Source organism: Siphateles boraxobius, unplaced genomic scaffold (assembly GCF_051911475.1).
Source record: "Siphateles boraxobius isolate OS27281-9 unplaced genomic scaffold, OSU_SipBor_1 12, whole genome shotgun sequence".
NCBI lineage: Eukaryota > Metazoa > Chordata > Actinopteri > Cypriniformes > Leuciscidae > Siphateles > Siphateles boraxobius.
Genome location: NW_027508722.1, coordinates 34253197 through 34272500, shown reverse-complemented (window position 1 = coordinate 34272500; position 19304 = coordinate 34253197). Strand labels below are relative to the sequence as shown.

At 38.3% G+C, this 19304-nt stretch overlaps 3 protein-coding genes across 8 annotated transcripts in view; 1 reads left to right on the top strand and 2 right to left on the bottom strand.

The window, feature by feature from the left end:
- nub1 (negative regulator of ubiquitin-like proteins 1) overlaps positions 1-10331 on the bottom strand; it is a 19427-nt gene extending 9096 nt beyond the window's left edge. The window contains exons 1-11 of one of the 4 annotated variants that reach the window (XM_077219227.1): positions 10249-10331; positions 9872-10059; positions 9235-9402; positions 9093-9157; positions 8447-8511; positions 8196-8363; positions 7014-7102; positions 6627-6733; positions 3339-3525; positions 1382-1489; positions 1-128 (exon numbers count right to left, since the gene is read on the bottom strand). The exon at positions 1-128 is cut by the window's left edge and continues 25 nt beyond it. In XM_077219227.1, the coding sequence (XP_077075342.1) occupies positions 1-128; positions 1382-1489; positions 3339-3525; positions 6627-6733; positions 7014-7102; positions 8196-8363; positions 8447-8511; positions 9093-9157; positions 9235-9402; positions 9872-9988 (1202 nt within the window). In that variant the 5' untranslated portion in view covers positions 9989-10059; positions 10249-10331. Of the gene's footprint in view, positions 129-1381; positions 1490-3338; positions 3526-6626; positions 6734-7013; positions 7103-8195; positions 8364-8446; positions 8512-9092; positions 9158-9234; positions 9403-9871; positions 10096-10248 lie in introns of all 4 variants that reach the window. The other 3 variants (XM_077219228.1, XM_077219229.1, XM_077219226.1) reach the window with 3 other exon arrangements.
- Positions 10332-11359: 1028 nt separating this feature from the next.
- Positions 11360-14551, bottom strand: LOC143726635 (uncharacterized). Its single transcript, XM_077219239.1, has 2 exons — positions 14254-14551; positions 11360-12946 (listed from the first exon to the last, which is right to left on the bottom strand). The coding sequence occupies exons 1-2, from the start codon at positions 14423-14425 to the stop codon at positions 12507-12509; spliced, it is 612 nt and encodes a 203-aa protein (XP_077075354.1). The 5' UTR covers positions 14426-14551; the 3' UTR covers positions 11360-12506.
- A 1028-nt stretch (positions 14552-15579) lies between these two features.
- xylb (xylulokinase homolog (H. influenzae)) overlaps positions 15580-19304 on the top strand; it is a 59714-nt gene continuing 55989 nt past the window's right edge. For 2 of the 3 annotated variants that reach the window (XM_077219231.1, XM_077219230.1), the window contains exons 1-4: positions 15580-15706; positions 16645-16727; positions 18120-18189; positions 18711-18791. In XM_077219231.1, the coding sequence (XP_077075346.1) occupies positions 15653-15706; positions 16645-16727; positions 18120-18189; positions 18711-18791 (288 nt within the window). In that variant the 5' untranslated portion in view covers positions 15580-15652. Of the gene's footprint in view, positions 15707-16644; positions 16728-18119; positions 18190-18710; positions 18792-19304 lie in introns of those variants that run through there. The other variant, XM_077219232.1, reaches the window with a different exon arrangement.

Below are 19304 nucleotides of genomic sequence, written 5' to 3'. Positions count from 1 at the left end.
GCGGCCTCTGATAAATCTCCTCGACAGGCTCTCAGACCCAGACGAGCGTCCTGCTCAGAGAAACCCAAACCCATCAGCTGTGTGATCTTGTCCGGGTCCAGAAACAACTGACCGAACAGACGCTCAACCTGATCGACACAGAGAGACAATCAGGAGTCATACTCGAGAAGAGTCAAACGAGTCATGGTAATGAAGAGTCAAACGAGTCATGGTCAAGAAGAATCAAACGAGTCATGGTCATGAAGAATCAAACGAGTCATGGTCATGAAGAATCAAACGAGTCGTGTCAAGAAGAGTCAAACGAGTCATGGTCAAGAAGAGTCAAACGAGTCATGGTCAAGAAGAGTCAAACGAGTCATGGTCAAGAAGAGTCAAACGAGTCATGGTCAAGAAGAGTCAAACGAGTTATGTCAAGAAGAGTCAAACGAGTCATGGTCATGAAGAATCAAACGAGTCATTGTCAAGAAGAGTCAAACGAGTCATGGTCAAGAAGAGTCAAACGAGTCATGGTCAAGAAGAGTCAAACGAATAATGGTCAAGAAGAGTCAAACGAGTCATGGTCTAGAAGAGTCAAACTATTCACTCTCTAGAAGAATGAAACGAGTTATATTCTATAAGAATAAAACCAGCCATACACTAAAAATCAAAACAAGTCATATTCTCTATAAATGAGAATTAAATGAAACGACTCGTATTCTATAAAAATGAAACATTTTGTTTTCAATAAGAATCAAACGCGGTGTATTCTATAAGAATTGTTATACCGTAACAACAATAAAATGCTTCAAAAGTGACTCCTTTATGATTTCTATATGGTCTATTAAATGTATTTAAATGTTGCAATACAAAATGTATTTATAGAATTTTATTTATCATTTTATATATTGATTTTGGAGTTAAATATGACTTGTATATCTTCTGGCGTTCACGAGGGCTTGATTTGAATCCAGATTATTTACAAAAAAACTGGATTCCAAATTTATTTATTTTTTTTTAAATCTGTTGAGTCAATTCTAACAGTTCACCGCAGAAAATATGGAAATTGAATTAAAAACAAACTCCCATAATAAGAAATATATTCGTCGCCATCTAGAGCATTAATGTGAAAATACACTAGAGGGGGTTTGATCCGTGTTTTTAAACAAACGTGTTGAGCAAATGATTCAAAGATTCACTCGACATTCTCACTGGACTTTCACTGGTTTCAATCTACTGGTGACCCACAGGAAGAGTCACCAAATGAATCACTGAACAGTCAAAAGAATCAAACGTTTCAGATCACTGGGATGATTCACAATCAGCACGGCTAGTGGTACAGGTTCTTTTAGAGGTAAATAGACACAATAATCGAGACACAATCATTAAAACTCAGAGCATTTACTTCTTTGAGCTTGTTCGAGGCTTGGTCCTTTTTTCCGTCGTGGTACGCCAGCACACTCTGAAGAAGATACAGCCTCAGAAACAGCACGTCTTCTCCTCCAGTGTGGCCCTGAGAACCAGAAACACACAGATCATGCAGTGAACACACACACACACACATACACACACACACACACCAGCCTCAGAAATAGCACGTCTTCTCCTCCAGTGTGGCCCTGAGAACCAGAAACACACAGATCATGCAGTGAACACACACACACACACACACACACACACACACACACACACACACCAGCCTCAGAAACAGCACGTCTTCTCCTCCAGTGTGGCCCTGAGAGTCAGAAACACACAGATCATGCAGTGAACACACACACACACACACACACCAGCCTCAGAAATAGCACGTCTTCTCCTCGAGTGTGGCCCTGAGAACCAGAAACACCCAGATCATGCAGTGAACACACACACACGTGTGTGAGGTGAAGAATAGGGAAGCAGCGAAATTGATCAGGGTAAAAACAGCATTTTCGGTTTTTGGCCGAAAGAGCAAAAAGGCTGAAAACATAAGCCAAAAATATGCCGGCCCGTTCATAAGCCGTTCACTGATCCAGTCCCCGCTCCGCTGTCTGCTCACATGCTCCGAGAGCTTTGGTGGACTACTCTAGTTTATTTAGTCCCCAAAAAAATCTATTAAATCTGATTCTGCTGCATACTGAAAAAGATGAATATATTGATTTTAAAGTAACACCAGGTAACTTTTGCTCTCGGGTTCCCCCTACAGTTGGGAAACGGTATTGTCCTCTACTACTGTCGTAAACTCTGTCATCGTGCATTTGTTGACAACCATGATAGCCCTGAACACTGTGGGAGGAGGTCACATGCAGTTGTTCTGCTTGCGTCGCGTGTGAAATGTCTTCATCCCAGGTACAGTGGCATATATTTCAGCATGTCATATGAATATAATTTCATGAGTTTTATTTTTTTTCTAACGACAAATGATCGCGATGATCACGTTTACAAGCCAGTGTCATTATAGTAGCCTAGTCTATTGGTTACCGTTTTATTGAATCTATATGATAGCCTACTCAAATGCAATGTTTGAGTGGTAGATAATAACCATATATCGTCAATATTGTAATATCAAGCTACCATAAATAAATCTGCAAATTTTACAAATCGATTTGCATTATAGCTTGAGGCAAGACAAATAATCATTGCCTGATTCATGAAGATAAACGGAGGATAAGATAGCTTCCGTAACATAGTCAGGCAGACAAAAAAACACCCCAGACTACGGGGTGTCATTGGTTGTTGCGTTAAATGTTACCCAGATACAATAGTGCTATTTTCTGATTGGCTAACAACACCAGACGAACAACACCAGAGGAGACGCGCTTGAATTCATGCCTGTTCCACAGTGAGAGCGGCGCGGCCAGAGTTTTGGGCGCTGCGGCATATTAAATATATTACAAATAGTTTTTCAGCGTGAGAAATACAATGTGTGGCGGGAGAGCGTGACAAAAGACCGAAATGAGTGACTTTCACGCTCAATGCGTGACCCTTGACAGCCCTGCGATTTTAAGGAAGTGGGGGTGGTGGTGGAAGTGACGTAATGCCGTAAAGCAGTCGAGTTTTGTAGTTCTCTTTGTTCGCTGGTTACTACCCGAAACCCGAAGTTTAAAAGTACGATTAAAAAAGCTACAGACCCCGTCTATGGCAGACGTGCCATTCAAACTATTGTAAGTCGATGTACCATCACAAGACACTTGGAAATATATTATGAAGGTTGAAAAGTTACCTGGTGTTACTTTAATACATTGATATTTAATATTATTTGAATATAGGCCTATTTTCTGTCCAATTTTTGTGTTACTTGAAATAAAAGTCTAGTTATTTTATAATTATATATATATATATATATATATATATATAAATAAATAAAATGTTGTCTCACAGACCTTGATGAGCTGCAGTCGGCTCTGCTGTTCTCCGTAACACCTCTGGAAACACTCCTCGGCCTGGGACAGTCTCTGTCTGGCGTCGTTCAGGCATTCCAGCTGTCCCAGAGCCTGGTAACACCACACGATATCCAGCTGGAGGACAGCGAAGTTATCCACCGTCTTCAGCAGCGCAGAGTTACACTTACTGTACAAACATCAGAGCTACACTTACTGCACACATATACAGAATTATTATTTAACTTTTTCATGCATTTCTTTATATAATGATAAACATAAGAGATCATATTCGTAGAGTTTGCAGGACAGCACTAGGGCTGGACCCGAATATTCGAATATTCGTTCGGTGGGTTGGTATTCGAATTGAAAATGTGACAGTCGAATATTCGTTTTTTTGTGTGTTTTTTTGCACACCTAGCATCCCCCTCGAAACGGTTCTGGTGAAATATAATACTTAACATATAACTTCGTTATAGCTACTTAATAAATATATTTGCTTCTTCTTGGACTATTAAAAGTGTTCCTGCAACGGGAGTGTTCTCTGGCTAGAGCGCAGAACAGCGGAGTGTGTATGGACAGAAGTGCATGCCTGAGCTTGTGTTTTGGGTTAAGCTGCGTTGCTTTGACATTGTGGAAAATAGAATAACAGAAACAAAATGTTTTATCCTTTTTACCCATTATTATCCATCTAAATTAATCTACTGCGAAATATAGGAGAAATTTAAATGATAAAGTTCTTCTATATTTAAATCTCATTTTTATTTATTTAAATTTCGTTTTTATTTAATTAAATTTACCCTACTTTGTCAATGAGAAAAATATTAGACTACCTTGTTAAAAATATTGCTTAAGTTAACAGACCTGTGTGTGTGTGTGTGTGTGTGTGTGTGTGTGTGTGTGTGTGTGTGTGTGTGTGTGTGTGTGTGTGTGTGTGTGTGTGTGTGTGTGTGTGTGTTTTATATCACTAGTGCAGTGTCCGTTTTTGGAGCACATAAACTCTGCTCGCGTGAGGCGCGCCGCTTCCCGCTCGCGCTGTGCTGTAGTTTATTAAAAGTTTAATAATTCTGAATGTGTCGCGTCTCGCCTGTCCATCTATATTGCACCAAATACGACACTGCACTCCCTTGTGAAGTCGTTTGGATGAACGGGTCTATCATGCACACACGCACATTTGCACACACACGCAAGGTCTCTCGCTCTCTCCCTCTCTGTCGTGCGCGCGCTAAACGGTTTGGAGCTCGCTCGCTCTAGATTTCGGGAGATTTGAACTAATTTGCGGCTATCAGGGAGCCGCTATCAATATGCGGGAGACTCCCGGAACTTCCGAGAGACTTGGGATGTCTGAGACATATAGAGATTCCGAAGCTTCGAATATTCGATGTTCATTACTACCGAAGCTTCGAAGCTCAAAAAAATTGTATTCGGACCAGCCCTAGACAGCACCATATTACAATTCAGCAAGTGTTAAATGTTAACAAAAAGTCTGAGAAAGTTAAACATCAGAATCTAACAGCGCTGATGTCACTGTAATACTGAACTATAACTTTTTTTTTTTATGCATTTATTTAATTCTATTAAAATTCCAAGCATTAAATGTCAAGATTTGGTACTTGTAAGAAGCTTGATACCAGTGTTTAGGTTTAATTTTTCGTCTATTAATATTTTGAATTAGCTTTTATTTTTATATGTTCAGTTTTCATGTTAATTTCAGTAAATAAAAATTGTCATTTAATTTAATTCTGCTTTTGTCATTTTATTTGTTTTAATACACATATACACTCACCAAAAGGATTATTAGGAACACCTGTTCAATTTCTCATTAATGCAATTATCTATCAACCAATCGCATGGCAGTTGCTTCAATGCATTTAGGGGTGTGGTCCTGGTCAAGACAATCTCCTGAACTCCAAACTGAAAGTCAGAATGGGAAAGAAAGGTGATTTAAGCAATTTTGAGCGTGGCATGGTTGTTGGTGCCAGACGGGCCGGTCTGAGTATTTCACAATCTGCTCAGTTACTGGGATTTTCACACACAACCATTTCTAGGGTTTACAAAGAATGGTGTGAAAAGGGAAACACATCCAGTATGCGGCAGTCCTGTGGGCGGAAATGCCTTGTTGATGCTAGAGGTCAAAGGAGAATGGGCCGACTGATTCAAGCTGATAGAAGAGTAACTTTGACTGAAATAACCACTCGTTACAACCGAGGTATGCAGCAAAGCATTTGTGAAGCCACAACACGCTCAACCTTGAGGCGGATGGGCTACAACAGCAGAAGATCCCACCGGGAACCACTCATCTCCACTACAAATAGGAAAAAGAGGCTACAATTTGCAAGAGTTCACCAAAATTGGACAGTTGAAGACTTGAAAAATGTTGCCTGGTCTGATGAGTCTCGATTACTGTTGAGACATTCAGATGGTAGACTCAGAATTTGGCGTAAACAGAATGAGAACATGGATCCATCATGCCTTGTTACCACTGTGCAGGCTGGTGGTGGTGGTGTAATGGTGTTGGGGATGTTTTCTTGGCACACTTTAGGCCCCTTAGTGCCAATTGGGCATCGTTTAAATGCCACGGCCTACCTGAGCATTGTTTCTGACCATGTCCATCCCTTTATGGCCACCATGTACCCATCCTCTGATGGCTACTTCCAGCAGGGTAATGCACCATGTCACAAAGCTCCAATCATTTCAAATTGGTTTCTTGAACATGACAATGAGTTCACTGTACTAAAATGGCCCCCACAGTCACCAGATCTCAACCCAATAGAGCATCTTTGGGATGTGGTGGAACGGGAGCTTCGTGCCCTGGATGTGCATCCCACAAATATCTATCAACTGCAAGATGCTATCCTATCAATATGGGCCAACATTTCTAAAGAATGCTTTCAGCACCTTGTTGAATCAATGCCATTAAGGCAGTTCTGAAGGCGAAAGGGGGTCAAACACAGTATTAGTATGGTGTTCCTAATAATCCTTTAGGTGAGTGTATATTGCTATAAGGTTTAATTCATTTTTATGTCAGTTATAGTTTTTATTCAGTTTAGTTTTCTGTCAATAACTTTAGTGCTTCAACTTAAACCTATTTCAGCTTATCGCCAAAGCAACGTTTCAAATTTTAGTTTAGTCTTTGCCTTTTTGCATATATACAGGCATTTATACACTGCAAAGATGATATTTCGTTCTGTGTTGACGATGGAATAAACCTGATATGTGCACATAAAGTGAGTGCAGTGAATAGTCATGATGTTTTATTGATATGATTAATGTAAAGTGATGAAGACTTACTTGAACTGTTCGTCAGCGAGGAGTAGATGACACAGAGCAGCGCTGTGATCCCTCTTCTTCATCAGAGCTCGACCTTTCTCATGGAAACCCATCGCCAGGATCAGAGCCTGAGATCGGCAGATAATTCAACAGATCGGATATTAATGCAAGCATCTGTCTGAACACACACTCATAATGATGTGCTGAAGCAATGATTTTAAGAGGAAAATAGTGTCAGACTATCATTGATCACTTTAAAACCAATCTATTGAAGCCTTGTGAACTCATGCAGCGCACTGAGGCATTCATTTCATTTCATCTGTGAGTTTCAGGAGGCTGGATGACACATTTATTAGAATCATCTTTAGGGCATGGATTGATACAGGAACATGAAGACGACGGGATCACCTTCCTCTCGTCGTTGGGGATCTGGAGTGGATTTCCTTTCTGATCTGCAATCTCTAGAAACGGGGTGGTGGTCGGATCCTCACTCCCATCTGAGGGATACAGAAGTGGACATTATTTATTATTGACTATTATTATTATTATTCAAAATATTTATTATTGACCAAGAACATCATATACTGTATATATATATCGTTTAATCACGGTTAATTGCATCTAACTTAAAAGTTTGTGAGCAAGCTAAAGACGAAATAGATTTTTATTTATATATTTATTAAATTTTTTGTATACGTATATATATATATACACTGCCGTTAAAAAGTTTGGGGTCGCTAAGATTTATAACGTTTTTAAAAGAAGTCTATTCTGCTCACCAAGGCTGCATTTATTTGATTAAAAATACAAAACAAACCCAGTAATATTGTGAAATTATTCCTGTAATCAAAGCTGAATTTCCAGCATCATTACTCCAGTCTTCAGTGTCACATGATCCTTCAGAAATCAGTATAATATGATGATTTGATGAACAAGAAACATTTATGATTATTATCAATGTTGAAAACAGTTATTTACATTTTTATTTCAGGATTCTTTGATGAATAGAAAGTGCAAAAGAACAGCATTTCTGAAATAGAATCTTTTGCAACATTAAAACACTACCGTTCAAAACTTTGGGGTCAGTAAGAATGTTTATGTTACTTTCTGGAGGAAATAAATTAAATAAATCAATACTTTTATTCATCAGGGAGGAATTAAATTGATCAAAAGTGACAGTAAAGACATTTATAATGTTACAAAAGATTCTATTTCAAATAAATGCTGTTGTTTTTAACTTTCTGTTCATCAAAGAATCCTAAAACAAATGGTACACATGTACATGTATAATTGATAAAAAAGTTTAACTGACAATTTTTAAGTACATAAATCTTCTATGCACTTAAATGTTTTATTTATTTTAGTTCATTTAAAAAAATGTATATATTTTATATATGCATAACATGCATGTAACATAATTGACCAAAAAAGTACTTACATATTAGTTTCTATGTACGTGTGGCAAGTGAAACATTATGATTAAGGTATTAGTTATTATGTGTCACGTCACAGCTTGTATTATTTTGTGTATTTTGACCAATCCGAGTCTGTAAAAGACTATCTGGTGTAAAACATGCGTGTGATGTTCACCTCTCTCTGACAGGATCTGGAAGCCCTTCTGTGTCCTCTGCACTCCTTCATCCTGACTGCGCTTCTTCTCCTCTTCCTCCAGCATCATGTTCTTCACCTCATCCGACGTGACGTTCAGCACCATGATCTTACTGTTGTTCTTCACGTTCTGTTCATCGAGCCTCATCCCTGAAACAAACACGGCTCGTCTTACAACATGCGCTGATCAACGGATGTACGAGGAAATGTTCAGATAGGCGTCAGTCGTTTACCTAGAGACAGTTTCTTTCCCGACAGAATCAGATTGAAGTGTTTGAATTTAAACTCCTCGCTTATCCTTTAAAAGCAGAATAAGTTTATAATCAATAACAGGATACAGAGGATGAGATAGAAGCGTTTAAATTAGTGAATCACTACAGAAATGATTCACCAAGAAATCAACATTTACACTTCATAAATGATTCATTTTGCAACATTTACACTGTCATGAACTGAACTGAATAATGACTCTATTGTCTTCAGTAGAGCTGCACTGAACTTGTTTCATTATTGATTAACTGTCATTGAACTGAAACGAATCAACCCTGAACTGAACTGAGCTGAATAACACTTCTGTAGAGTTGCTAATAGAATTGAACTGAATTTAATTTGTTTAATAATTGATTAACTTTACAGTTACTGAACTAAAATGAATCATCCCTGAACTGAACTGAATAATGACATCATTGTCTTCTGTAGAGCTGCTTATAGAATTGAACTGAACTGATCTTGTTTCATAATTGATCAACACTAAAGTTTACATCAGAATTGACTTTGTTTCATATTTAATGCAGTTTGCATCAATTAATCTGTTATTTCCCAGTTCATCTCTGTGACGGTGCTTTGGAACAGTCTGTGTTGTAACATGTCTTGACTCACCGATTCTTCAGCTCTTGAGTGGTGATGTCCAGTTTGGTTTTTAAAGGAACTTTCCTTTTCTTTTTCTTGAAGGAAACAACAAACACAGAGTTAAATCAGTGGACAGTTGAGTAATAGTGAATCTGAAAGCATGATCCCGCACCTCTCCTTCTTCTCTGGGCAGGTGAAGCTCAAGCGAAGCCACTGAAGTCACTTTAAACTCTTTATTCCCTTCATCTTTCCGGCTGGTGTCTGATCTGATGCTCTCCAGCGATGACATCACTTCCTCCACAGTGAAGCCAGTGACATGAGCGTATTTCACAGCCAGTTCCTGAGCAGAAGACATGAGTGAAGCAGTTAGCAGGAGTAACAGATGATCGAGCAGGTGTGTTTCTCTCTCTCTCACACACACACACACACACACACACACACACACACACACACACACACACACACACACACTCACTCACTCACTCACTCACTCACTCACTCACAGTGAAGCCAGTGACATGAGCGTATTTCACAGCCAGTTCCTGAGCAGAAGACATGAGTGAAGCAGTTAGCAGGAGTAACAGATGATCGAGCAGGTGTGTTTCTCTCTCTCTCACACACACACACACACACACACACACACTCACTCACTCACTCACACACACTCACAGTGAAGCCAGTGACATGAGCGTATTTCACAGCCAGTTCCTGAGCAGAAGACATGAGTGAAGCAGTTAGCAGGAGTAACAGATGATCGAGCAGGTGTGTTTCTCACACACACACACACACACACACACACACACGCTCACCTGTATCTTGTGGAGCTCCGGGTCTCCGGTGTCCGTCGTGAAGGGCTCGAGCCACAGAGAGAGTTTGTCCTGCCGGAGGAGAGCGATCAGCCGGGCCTGGATGTGCTGCTCATCCATCGCTACAAACCCGCAGAGACGAGGTCGAGGTCGAGGATGAGGATCGGAATCAAACGCGTCTGATACTGAAACTGAAACACAGCAGCTCTTGAATGGATGGAAATCCCCTAGAAATCCAGAATGTACGCTTAAAATAACATCAGCGATTAGACACTTTTAGACGGTTTATATAGATGATATACTTCTATATGTATGTAAATGTGTTGTTAATGTGATTAAATATCTCGGTTGTTGTTGTCGAGATGTTGAGGACGTCTCACCTACTCTTCTGCGCGGCGCACACGTGATGTTGTTGTTGTTTTCTTCCTGGTTCTCAGTCACTTCCGGTCGCACTCGTCATGTCAAGCGTCATCAGATTTGTTTTGTTGCTTTTAGCACCTCCTGCTGGACGGGGGATGAACAGTTTCTGTTATTTTTTTTATTCATGTTTGTAATAATGGTAATCATTTAATTATTTTTACACTGTTTTATCCAAAGCCAAATGAGGAAATGCAAGTGCTTGTCCCTGAGAGTTCACATGACTAACTTGACTCCAGCACCTGTTTGGAGAAAATTGTCAGTAAAAAAGCAAAGAAACAGTTTATATGTAATATATCATTAACATATGTCATTAATGTCATAATATGTCATTAATATAGAGCTTTTTATTTAATGAATAACTGTTATGTACACTCTGGTATTGTGTGTGTGTGTGTGTGTGTGTGTGTGTGTGTGTGTGTGTGTGTGTGTGTGTGTGTGTGTGTGTGTGTGTGTGTGTGTGTACTTGTACAACTATCTTTGTGAGGACCAGTTTGGGTGTTAGACCATTGGAGTGAGGACAAAGAGAGTAAAGTGAGGACATTTTGCCCGGTCCTCACTTTCTGAGACCCCTTTAAAGGCCTGTTTGAGGGTCAAGACCTGGTTTTAGAGATAAGGTTATAAGTAGGTTACGGGTAGGTTTAGGGTAAGGGTTCGGGTTAAGCACTTAGTCGTGATGAGTAAGGTTAGGGTAAGCGGCTGGAGATTGCATTGTGTCAATGAATGTCCTCATAAAGATAGATGTACAAGTGTGTGTGTGTGTGTGTGTGTGTGTGTGTGTGTGTGTGTGTGTGTGTGTGTGTGTGTGTGTGTGTGTGTGTGTGTGTGTGTGAGTGAGAGAGAGAGAGAGAGAGACAGAGAGAGAGAGAGACAGAGTGAATAAATGATTAATTATAAATCATAATTTATAAATGCTAATATATAATTAGATAGAGATATTTTTAAATCATCAATGTTTCAATTATATAAATATCAGTGTCAGGTTACACGGATTGTGCTTGTAGCCTAGTAATAGTTACAAAGAAACATAAAGTGACACACTGAATTAAACATGAAATGTTAAAGTAGAAAGACTGAAATAGTATTGTTGTTTTATTTACAATTTTTCACAGTGTACATTAAACATTGATTAGACAATTAACCTGATTGTGCAAACCATGCAAAGGAAACATTAGTAATATGATGCAAATGCATCTGGTGACTCTAATTATTCAATTATTTGACTCCTGTAATATCGTGTTAATGTGTTATAAACCAATGCATCTCAATATATAACAATATGTCAAGTGCGCATGAGCTTTCTTCATACTATGAATATCAATAAAGCAATAAGAAATGTCCACTGTTTATGTTGTCAGCTCATTTCTGTCAGAATACTACTGGTACATAACACACAAAAAGTATGAAATGCTTAATGCACCTTTTTGCCAAAAGCATGTTCTAAAAATTTTCCCATTAAGTTAAGAAGACGTTATTTCTAAATGTTCTCTGTACGTCCAAATCTGGTCCAAATGTTACTTTAGAATATTTTCTGAACGTTCTGAAACAAGAAACGTGTAAAAATGTCAAACAAATGAAAACGTTTCCAAAAAGTTCCATGAATGATGGAATTTTGAGAGCATTATTAGAGACCAGATCACTTTGAACGAATGTTCCTTTAAAGGTGCAGTGTGTGATTTTTAGCGACATCTAGTGGGGAGGTTGTGAATTACACCCAACAGAAGTTACGGTGGCCGACAGGAAGTGATGTCGTCGTCTGAGACAGCAGAGAGTAGCCGGTTCAGCAATGAGGTTCCTTTACAAAGATAAATTAAGAAATTGTGTTTACTTAATTACTCAGTAAAACCATATGTTATTGTGAATATTATTGTTCCTTGTTCATCATTGTGTCATTGTTTTGTTTTTTCGCTGACTTTAGCAGCTTCTTTGCACGAAGAACAACATAGTGACGAAACGTGTTTGTCTGTTTATGGCCACCGTAGAAACATGTGGATTTAAGGAGACCCGCGGTGTGTGTAGATACAGTAGAAACGGCTCATTCTAAGCTGGTAAAAACATAACGGTTCATTATGTAAGGTCTTTATACACAACTGAAAACATAGTTATGAATATGATATTGCATTTCTGTAAACAGATCCTCCTAAATATTACACAATGCACCTTCAACGTTACTGTCCATAACATTCTGAGAACGTTCCCTGTATGTTTGTTTCAGTCACCGTTACAGTGATGCGTACAGGCCGAGTCTCCGGGCGGTCTCAGACTTCCTCAGGCTTTTCCTCTGAGGGAACGGCTGATGTTTGGATCCTGCGGGAGTGGAGCGATAACTCCCAAAGCTCATCTGACGGGACAGAACCGCTGGAGCAGAACTCTTCCTGGAGTTCAGAACACTGGTGTTCTCCATCTTCAGATCGAGAGAGTCCGTGAGCCGTTCTGAGTCCGAGCTCGTGCGGGAGGCTTCAGAAGACACGTGACTCCTGTGTTCAGATCCAGATGTGGTGTGTGTGAGACGGTGCGCATCCAGATGTGTGCGCCACGGACCGCCAGCACAATATACTGCAAACTCACTGACTGGTGCTTGCGTTGAAGGAGAGCGCTTGACCTGGAACACGGGAAGCACGTCGACTAGATTTTCACCATCTATCTCTTCACTGTTCTGTGCTGTAGATGAACACAAGAAGAGCATTTGACATTAAATACAACATTTTGACCCGGAAATCAATTTTGAAGAAAAAAGAAATTATAAATTGAGTGTTCATAAGAGTGGCCCAAGACCCCAGGACTTTTTTCGCACTTGAACCGCGAATACACACTCTTATTTTTTTAATGCATGCGAGGAGTTTTGTGGTTGCAATTTAAAAAAGGCAACAAATCCTTCCCTCGCGGGTCAATTTGACCTCCTTAGAAATAAATGGAATGCGAGAAATACTTCAGTACAAATAGAAAAACCTAAAAAGGCTCAAAATTCAAACTTAAAATGCTAAAACTTGTCTAAATGCAGGGGCGCCGCTAAGTGTGTGAAAGTTTGGATGATTCTAAAGACCCAGCAGAGATTGCTTTTATTAATGGAAACGCAACCTTATATTCTTTCATTGGGCCCCAAAATTGCTTGCGGCACCCCTGTCTACATGTGTATCTGCATACTGAACCGAACTCACTTTAGGACTCAGGAACAGCTCATTTACTCCATATAGAGATATAACGCCATCTAGTGGCTAGAGTCATGAAATATCATGTTATTTTGTTTATTTCCACAAGAGGTCAGCAAAGACACCCAATGTAAGATATTTAGAGCTGAATTAAAAGGTTTATTCATGAAATTGTGAGTTATTTTGAATGAATGGTTGAAAGAATGTGAGGAATGTATGTAGTAATTTAATGGTAAATAAAATTAGGCTATCTGGCCTTTAATAATGCTCTCAAAACGTTGTTTAAATACATTGTTCATGAAGCGTTTTTATTTCTGAAATGTTTTAGTTGGACATGTTTTTCTTTACATGTTATTACTTGTTTCAGAATATTCAGAGAACATTCAAAAATAACGTTCCCATAATGTTTGCAAAATCACGAAATGGAATGTTGGAAAGAGTTGCATTAAAGAATAGAACAGTCAGAAATAACATTTTCATATAACTTAATGTCAACGTTAGCTAAACGATTTTGATCGCTGGGTATTCAAATGTCTGTTGGTTAAATCAAATCAGTGGTTTTGTACGTTAACTAACGAGTTAAAATAATAAAACCACAGTGACAAACACTAGGACAAAAGCTTCTGTAAATAAAGAAGATTGCACTGACAGGAGTAGGCCTATTTCACATACAATCAGGGTAAGGCAAGTTGTCACATGATGCTTTTTTCTTAATGCATTTTGGTTTTCTTTTTTCCCCCTTGCATGGGTTATAATAGTGGAAATGCTAAATATATATAGGGAGAACGTTCTCTGTGAGCTGAGTACCAGATGTCTTACCTGTTTTGAAGCACAGCACATGAGTCTGCCGTCTCTGCTCGGCTCTGATGGAGTTGTATTGCTCTTTTAACAGTGCGATGTCCATCCTAACGCTGGTCTGGTCTGAGTGATCTGTCTTCATCTCTCCCCACACATCTGAACACATCAGAGATGAGCAACAGCAAGGCTTCATCCTGATAACACACACTTTTATTGAAGTATGATCATAAATGCAGCTTGATTTCCTCTGAACAGAAGATCTCCTGTGGATGTGTGTTTTGTGGGCATTGCCTCCGAGAGTTGCAACAAAGTGCAAACAAACCAGGGCAATTCAAGGTTGTTCTGTTTGCGAATGGTAAGATATTCATGTGCAATATTCATATATTAATATTCATATGATGTGCACTTTGCAAAGTCTGTGTGAGAAACAAATAAATAAGGAAAAAGAATGACATTAGAAAAAGAAAATGATGCGGTTAAACTTCATAATTTCATTAATCCAGTTCCTCAGCATGTTTGCACAGTATTGTTGATGCAGAGGGTGAGGTGAACTCATTTTGCACGTAATTATGTGAAAGTTGAAGTCTATTGGCTAAGTAATACTGCTGTTTGTTTAGATGAATTGCTTGCAACATTGAAATATTACAATATGCAATGGTTAATAATTAACCGAGACATGCATCATTGCACACAAAAAATGTATCGTTTGAAAATGCCTTAAATTCTCTCTTTCTCTCAGCTGAAATGTGTTTAATTTAAGCTAAAATATACATTTACATAACACAATATCCAACTCACTTTGATAAAATACAATTTAACACTTGAGTAATTTAAATTCACCTCAAATTTATTTCACACTTAAACGACTGTGGTGTGAATAAGTTATCAATGTTTTTACACGTGTATGTTTAATCTTCTCTTTCTCCTGTTCACTTCCTCTGATACTTCTATGAATTGTCTCAGACATTATTAGGCTAATAGTTTCCTGTTTCTGAATATTATATGTACTGAAAAAATATATATTAGTAAATTAGCTGTTTTAAATACATCTCTAAAGCGCATGACAATAATTACACAACGGACATGCCTTGGGCTACAGGTTAAAGTTCATGAAACTTTGCAAAACATGTTTTTTCGGAGATGCGCAGTCCCTTTAAGTGTCCTGTACCTGTTAATATCACATGCTCGCTGAGGTCATGAATATTCATTAGTCTACATGCAGTTCGCCGACGTGATTGGTGAGTGGAACTCTAGTCAGCGGGTGAATGAACGAATCCAGCCATGGTGAAGGTTGAGCTTATGAATATTAAGTAGGTCACATGACTGTCGCTCCAGGAAGTTTGCTTTAGCGTCCTCATGAATATTAATGATGTTAGATTTCGCTACTGTAGCGTTCGATGGCGGGATGTTTGTGATCTGAATGGCTGAAGTAGCAGATTCTTGTTTTCTAGGGTTTGATTTCAGCACGCAACAGGTAGAAACACACACGCACACACGCACACACGCTTTTATTGAAGAGGGGTGTTTATAAATAAACATGTCAGTGTCTATATTGGATAAGAGACGTACTGGACTGTAGAAATAATTGAATGATGTTTTATGATAGAGCCACTTACAAAAAGCAGTGTAGTGCTACTAGTACAGTGATTTACCATGATATTTACGTGGTAGTTAAAGTTATTTTAAAGAATACCTCGGTAAAATTATGGTAAATGTAAAAAACAAAACAGAAAAAAGTACCATGATATTTCTTTGTAGTCGTTATAAAAAACACATTTAGATAATTAGGTTGCACTTTATTTTACATTACAAGTACTTACAGTATATTACATAAGAAAGTACTGGTTGATACATGGATAAAGGTTAAGTTTAGGGGTAGGTTTAGAGTTAGTAGGCTACCTAGTTATTATTACCCACCCAGTTATTGCAATAAGTAGCCTACATAGTATGTACATGAGCAACAGTAAAGTGCTACCGACAATCATCATGAAAATGCTTAGAAAGAGCTCTTAAATTCACATTTAGTATAATCTGGCTCTGAGTGTAATCACTGCACCAACACTGAGATTAATGGTCAACCAGTGGCCTTTCAATGACCTTTGATCTCTCAGAATCTTCAATATTTGATTAGATATTTGTGTTGACCCACGGATCAGGATGAGAGATCACCTAGTGCTCAAAAAGTGTGAATTTTACAACAAAATCATTAAATGAGCCTGGCATGGGCAAGTGGACACATGCAATTAAATTAATAACATCATAAAATTTGGGTTCATGATAAAATGCATACCTTGAATGCACTGAAAATAGCTTTGAATAAAATCATCGGCCAAATGCATGAATATAACTGTTCATTAAACTGATGCAGACAGTTTTAAACTGAAATGTAACGTCCTGGTTTGATCTTTTAAGCTGAAAGTGGTGGCGATTGATGGAAAGCTTGCGGTTGTTCACCAGAGCAGTGTTCAGTTTGACAGCGAGCTGCCGGAGTTCAGGTATTACATTCACTCACTTCATGTGTTACATTCACTCACTTCATGTGTTACATTCACTCACTTCATGTGTTACATTCACTCACTTCATGTGTTATATTCACTCACTTCATGTGTTACATTCACTCACATTATGTGTTACATTCACTCACTTCATGTGTTACATTCACTCACTTCATGTGTTACATTCACTCACTTCATGTGTTACATTCACTCACTTCATGTGTTACATTCACTCACTTCATGTGTTACATTCACTCACTTCATGTGTTACATTCACTCACTTCATGTGTTACATTCACTCACTTCATGTGTTACATTCACTCACTTCATGTGTTACATTCACTCACTTCATGTGTTACATTCACTCACTTCATGTGTTACATTCACTCACTTCATGTGTTACATTCACTCACTTCATGTGTTACATTCACTCACTTCATGTGTTACATTCACTCACTTCATGTGTTACATTCACTCACTTCATGTGTTACATTCACTCACTTCATGTGTTACATTCACTCACTTCATGTGTTACATTCACTCACTTCATGTTTTACATTCACTCACTTCATGTGTTACATTCACTCACTTCATGTGTTACATTCACTCACTTCATGTGTTACATTCACTCACTTCATGTGTTACATTCACTCACATTATGTGTTACATCCACTCACTTCATGTGTTACATTCACTCACTTCATGTGTTACATTCACTCACTTCATGTGTTACATTCACTCACTTCATGTGTTACATTCACTCACATTATGTGTTACATTCACTCACTTCATGTGTTACATTCACTCACTTCATGTATTACATTCACTCACTTCATGTATTACATTCACTCACTTCATGTGTTACATTCACTCACATTATGTGTTACATTCACTCACTTCATGTGTTACATTCACTCACTTCATGTGTTACATTCACTCACTTCATGTTTTACATTCACTCACTTCATGTGTTACATTCACTCACTTCATGTGTTACATTCACTCACTTCATGTGTTACATTCACTCACTTCATTGGTTGAAGATGCCAAATTGCTGCTTATACTTTTAAATATCAAATTTCTGTTGTACAGCGTTCCCATGGTCCATGATTACTGGATAAGGAATTATTATTAATGACTGGATAAGGAATTATTATTAATGACTGGCTAAGGAATTATTACAAAAACTCATAAAGAACAATTTATTAGCAATAAAGGTTTTTAGATAAACATAAGTAGACAAAGTTATATTTGGTATACTGATGTAAATGATGATGTCCATTAGTTTTCTAGGCCTGGAATTCAATTTTAATATTTCCTGATATGCTTTTTGTGTCCAGTAACACAGTTGTTTCCCTCAGAATCCTGATTTTTCCCTGTGTGTTTCTGCAGGACTCATGGAGGAGTCCACATCCAGACAGACCAGCTGACGGTCACGTCTCCAGCGCTCATGTGGGTGAAGGTAAAGCTAACAGCTGTAGAGAAGGGCTAGATATACTGTATAATACATGAGGAGAACATGTCTAACCTACAGTGATTATTCGTGTGGTGTGTTGTGCTGTTTGTGTTGTGTTTGTGTTATGTTGTGACGTGTTGTGTTGTGGCGTGTTGTGTCGTCATGTGTTGTGTTGTGTTGTGACGTGTTGTGTTGTGACGTGTTGTGTCGTCATGTGTTGTGTTGTGTTGTGACGTGTTGTGTCGTCACGTGTTGTGTTGTGTTGTGACGTGTTGTGTTGTGACGTGTTGTGTCGTCACGTGTTGTGTTGTGTTGTGTTGTGACGTGTTGTGTTGTGACGTGTTGTGTCGTCATGTGTTGTGTTGTGACGTGTTGTGTCGTCACGTGTTGTGTTGTGTTGTGACGTGTTGGTGTTGTGACGTGTTGTGTCGTCATGTGTTGTGTTGTGTCGTCACGTGTTGTCTTGTGTTGTGACGTGTTGGTGTTGTGACGTGTTGTGTTGTGCTGTTTGTGTGTTCGGACTGCAGGCGCTTGACGTTCTCCTGGAGAAGATGAGGAGCGCTGGGTTTGACTTCTCTCGAGTGAAGGCCGTCTCAGGCAGTGGACAGGTGACTTTTAATGGGTTATTTATGTAGTTTAATATACTATTTAATTATCTGAAATAAAACGCCCCTCATAATGATGATCAGTATTTTTTAAATGTGAATTTTCAGTGTTGATTTGGGGAAATTTTAGGGATTTTCTGTATTTGAACATGGTAAAATGTGTAAAACATTTATTAAACTGACACTCATGAAAAGAAAAGAAAACTCATCATGAACTTTGTGACTGACAGACATTTAAAAATTTTAGTCATAGCAAAAAAAACTGGTATTTTTAAAAAATACAAATAGCACTAATATAAATAGTATACTTATTATATTCAATATATGTACAATTTCACATTTAATCTCCAAATGAATGTAGAAATGGCATAAGGCCTTTTTTGTTATGTAATTTTATGTAATTATTGCCATCAACAGTACAGTATAATTGAAAGCCTTAATTTTTTAACATTTAATTGGCTTTAAAAAATATAACAACTTTCAATTTAAGTGAACTTAAAACAATCTTCACGTAAA